A 4,006-nucleotide genomic window follows, 5' to 3' on the forward strand; every position below is an offset into this window, starting at 1 on the left:
TTTTAAGATTATATAAATATAATACTAATTTGTTTATATCTCTTACAGTTTACATTGGTGGCTTAGTTGGATTCTTTCTTGGCTGTAGCGCTTTAAGCTTTACGGAAATCATATATTATTTCACGGCTCGTTTAATCAAGCGAATGTTTTTTAATTAAAAGTTTTGAAATCTTCAGTCTCACGAAAATATTCCACACACTTCTAGGATTATTCATACTTGATAGATGTATGTTTATGTTTATGTTATTATGTTTAAAACCACATACTTTTTGAATGTTAAAAATGAAATAAAAACAACATTAAATCAATTTAATGCTCTTAAATATTGGCCAGCAATCAAAACAAGAATTAATTGAATCAACTCGAAAAATTGGTTTTATATGCCGGATATGTCGCCAGTGTTTTGGTTCGTTGAAACTGCAAACACAAATATTCATGGAGCACTCGTATATCGGATGAAATGATTGGAATCAATAAGGAGCTGTTCTCCCCAAAACAAAACTGATGACCGTGCGTGTGTTGTTAATGTATTGTAACAATGGCGTCAATAAAATTATTGCCAATAACACAAAAACCCAAAAATATTTGGGGTTTTATTTCATTTTATTTGGCGACAAATTGTCAGCAAAATATTTTAGCAAGGCAACCAACCCACACCCATGAGTACCAGGGGTAAGCTTTGAATAGTCTCTGGAGGTTATAAATTTTCGAAAATAAACAATCAATATTGATTAAATAAATTTTGTTTTATTTTGTATTTTTTTTAAATAAAATTCATGTGATATTAGTTTTACTCGTATATGGTATATGAGAATGCCTACTTCCAAGCCATTGAGTCTTTTACTTTAAAATTATTCTTTGGCAATATTTGGAGCACATTTTTAAAATCAGCTCTTAGCGATAATATGAGCACATAAGTAATGAAACTTCTTGAGGGTTTCCCAACAGTTGCCATATTTATCATATTTAAATTATGTCAAAAACTACTATGATCTTACTTTGTACTATGATCTGAGAAAGCCTTATTAAATTAGTAAAAGTTTATACATAGTTTATTGTGCGACGTTGGGACAGCGCACCGTCCATCAAGTGACCCCACTGAAGTGAAGAATTAGCCGAAGTAGGTTACGAAACGACTTAGGTCGTTTTTTGTACTTCGATTCTCGTTATTGTCTTTATAGAGTTAAAGCTAAAGGGGCTTCCGTTCGCTTAACTACATCTCTTGTTATTGCAAGTAACTGGTTTAGCTTGAAGTTGACTGCTAAGTCATCACCAACCCAACGGTGTCACAAGACAGTCATCCTCCTGCTTGCTAATACTGGCACATTGGCACAATACATGCACCGCTTTTCTTCTAGACATAGTTTGGAAGTGTCTTTCTGAACAAGAGTTATCTTTTTGAGGTGATACTTAAAATTTCCATGTCCAATAATTAATGAGGTCAGCCAGCTTAGATTGCTCAGCGGATAGCTAAGCAATTTTATCGCTTTGAATATACTATGTCGCTAAATAAGTTCAAGGAGGTCCATTTATTTGTCAATGTATGAAGTATTACTATATCCCATAACTGTCATGTAAGCCGAACAAACAAGTAGGACTTTTCATTGTTTTTAATATAGGTGTTCGAATAAAACTTAGTACAGATGTGCATTTTTGATAACAATATTGCATAAAATTTTATTCATATCGGTTTAGATTTAAATATAGCTTTAAATTTAGATTTAAATATAGCCATATAACCATAAAAAAATTTTTTGATTTGTGATGTATGTACTATAAATTTGGAACTTAAATCTTATTTATAGAATGCAACCTGTGTAGCGTAAATGGAATTGGTCGGTTGGCTGGCTGACTGGCCAAAAGAGCCACCAGTAGATTTAGATATAACTCGCTTATACTCTAACGATTTATTTTTGTTCTTCTTTGACTTTTTTTAATTTTTAATGTTTTCGCTTATCATTTGAATTTTGGGGGCCTGCTATAGATAAGAATATTTATAGGTAAATTTATATTCATCGGTTCAAATTTAGATATAGTTGTCATACAAACTAATATTTTAGATTCATCTTATTTTATATTATATGTACTGTGATAATATAATACTCGTATAATACACTGTAATTGTTTAAAATTGTTCGAACTACTCGAAGACGTTGAAATTACTCGTGTAGCTCATCTGTTTAATGTTAAATTTAATATTAATTTTGTTTTATAAAATATTTATATATTAAATACGAACACCATATGTTATTTAAACATTTGCGACCCATTTACACGGCTTGCTCGAGCCTCCTCGAATATCAAAATGTTCGAACCCTCGATTAGCTGGAATAATATTTTAAGCTCTACTATTTACCCATAAGACACCACTGTATTAAAATCGCGGCGAATTTTTAGAAAAAAATGTTTGCCAATTTAACGAAAGTAAGTAGAAAAGAGAATAAACAAAATAAAACATAATGTGAAAACTGCGGGCAGAATTTTGACTTTTGCCAATATATATTAATATTCTAAACTCTCTCCAATTGGTAGTAACAAGGTAGTAACAAAGGTAGCACAATATTACATTATTATATATATGTTGTAAATTGATTTATTAATTTATAGAATATATTTAGTTTGTGTGTTTATGTCGCACTTACACACTTCTTCATCGCTCAATTCATCATAACATATAGCTAATCTCAAGACCACACCCATCTGAACAGAAAATTTATTATAAAAATAGACAACTTAAAAATAAATCCAACAATCGTTATCTAAACAGCTTGCAACTTTTCTAGAAATATTCTAATTAACATATAATTGTGATAATCTCAAGGTAAGTTATTATTATTTAAATTTTTATATACTGATTCAAACTGATATCCACAGAACTATACATTCTCTGAGAATGGAAGAACAAGATCTTATTTTTAAGAAACAGGCGCCATTGCCAAGATATCAATGGTTTTTACTTCAAATAGAAGTGGCAGAACCAAATAACCACAATTTGTTCGTAAACCGCTATAAAATTAAACACATAACAGAACTCTGCAACCCACCCGTCGACAACAAGATAATCCACCGTCAAGCGAAGTATATAAGCAAAGGACAAATAAAATGCGGTCTTGTGGTACTGGTAGCAGAAGATAAAAACGAAATCGAAGAAGAATTAAAGTCATATACAGATATGCTTCGAGAAGAACTAAAATATTCACCAGAACTATATCCAAGCAGATATTATTTGTTACAATACAAAAATGATTTAATAGTGGAACAGAGAATAATGCCATCTAGTAAAATAAATTGGCCTAAAAAAAAATCGAAAATTAATATGAATTTGGCTTTAGATTATTTCGATGATTTGTCAACAACTGACGCCAGTTTTGCCAAAGAAGACACAATCTTAAATGACGAAAATATTGAATATCTAGAAGAAATGTTGTCGATGAGGAAATATTTTATAGATCCCATATACAATAATAATAAATCTATTAATTTCAATGCAAATGAAGAAATTCTGCTTGAGGGAATAAGTGTAAATGTTGATAAAAAGACAATACCAGCAATTTTACTACATAAACATAACGATCCTGGACCACTCAAAGCACAGCTTAAATTATGGGAGACCAAGTTCTTTCATCATTATTTTAAAAAAACAGCAAATACAGATGTATTAAATACTACTAATCCATGGGCTTTAGTACAATACAATATGGAAGATTTACGTATTTGTTATCGCATATTGAAATATAGGGATTTTATATGGTTTGCCCAAAATTCTGATAGTGATGTTTTGATTTATTTTCGCGACGATTTACAAGAATGCACTATTTTACGATTATCTAATGAAATTAATGATTTGGAGGCTATACTTTTAGAAATTAATAACAAAACTGAAACACTAAAATATTCTTTACCTTTACACTCTGCTGACAAAACTGAGGAATTCAATGTGTCAGATTCAGATTCAGATGATCAAATCCAAGTCAAACGCAGGAAGATATCTACAGGCAATAATGAA

At 30.6% G+C, this 4,006-nt stretch overlaps 1 protein-coding gene across 1 annotated transcript in view; it reads right to left on the bottom strand.

The window, feature by feature from the left end:
* Positions 1-2,601: 2,601 nt before the first annotated feature.
* The window catches only part of LOC119674410, a 26,349-nt gene continuing 24,944 nt past the window's right edge, over positions 2,602-4,006 (bottom strand). The window contains exon 9 of the mRNA XM_038085548.1: positions 2,602-2,700. Coding sequence (XP_037941476.1) covers positions 2,602-2,700 — 99 coding nt within the window. The remainder of the gene's footprint in view (positions 2,701-4,006) is intronic.

Source organism: Teleopsis dalmanni, chromosome 2, assembly GCF_002237135.1.
Source record: "Teleopsis dalmanni isolate 2A chromosome 2, ASM223713v2, whole genome shotgun sequence".
NCBI classification, from domain to species: Eukaryota; Metazoa; Arthropoda; class Insecta; order Diptera; family Diopsidae; genus Teleopsis; species Teleopsis dalmanni.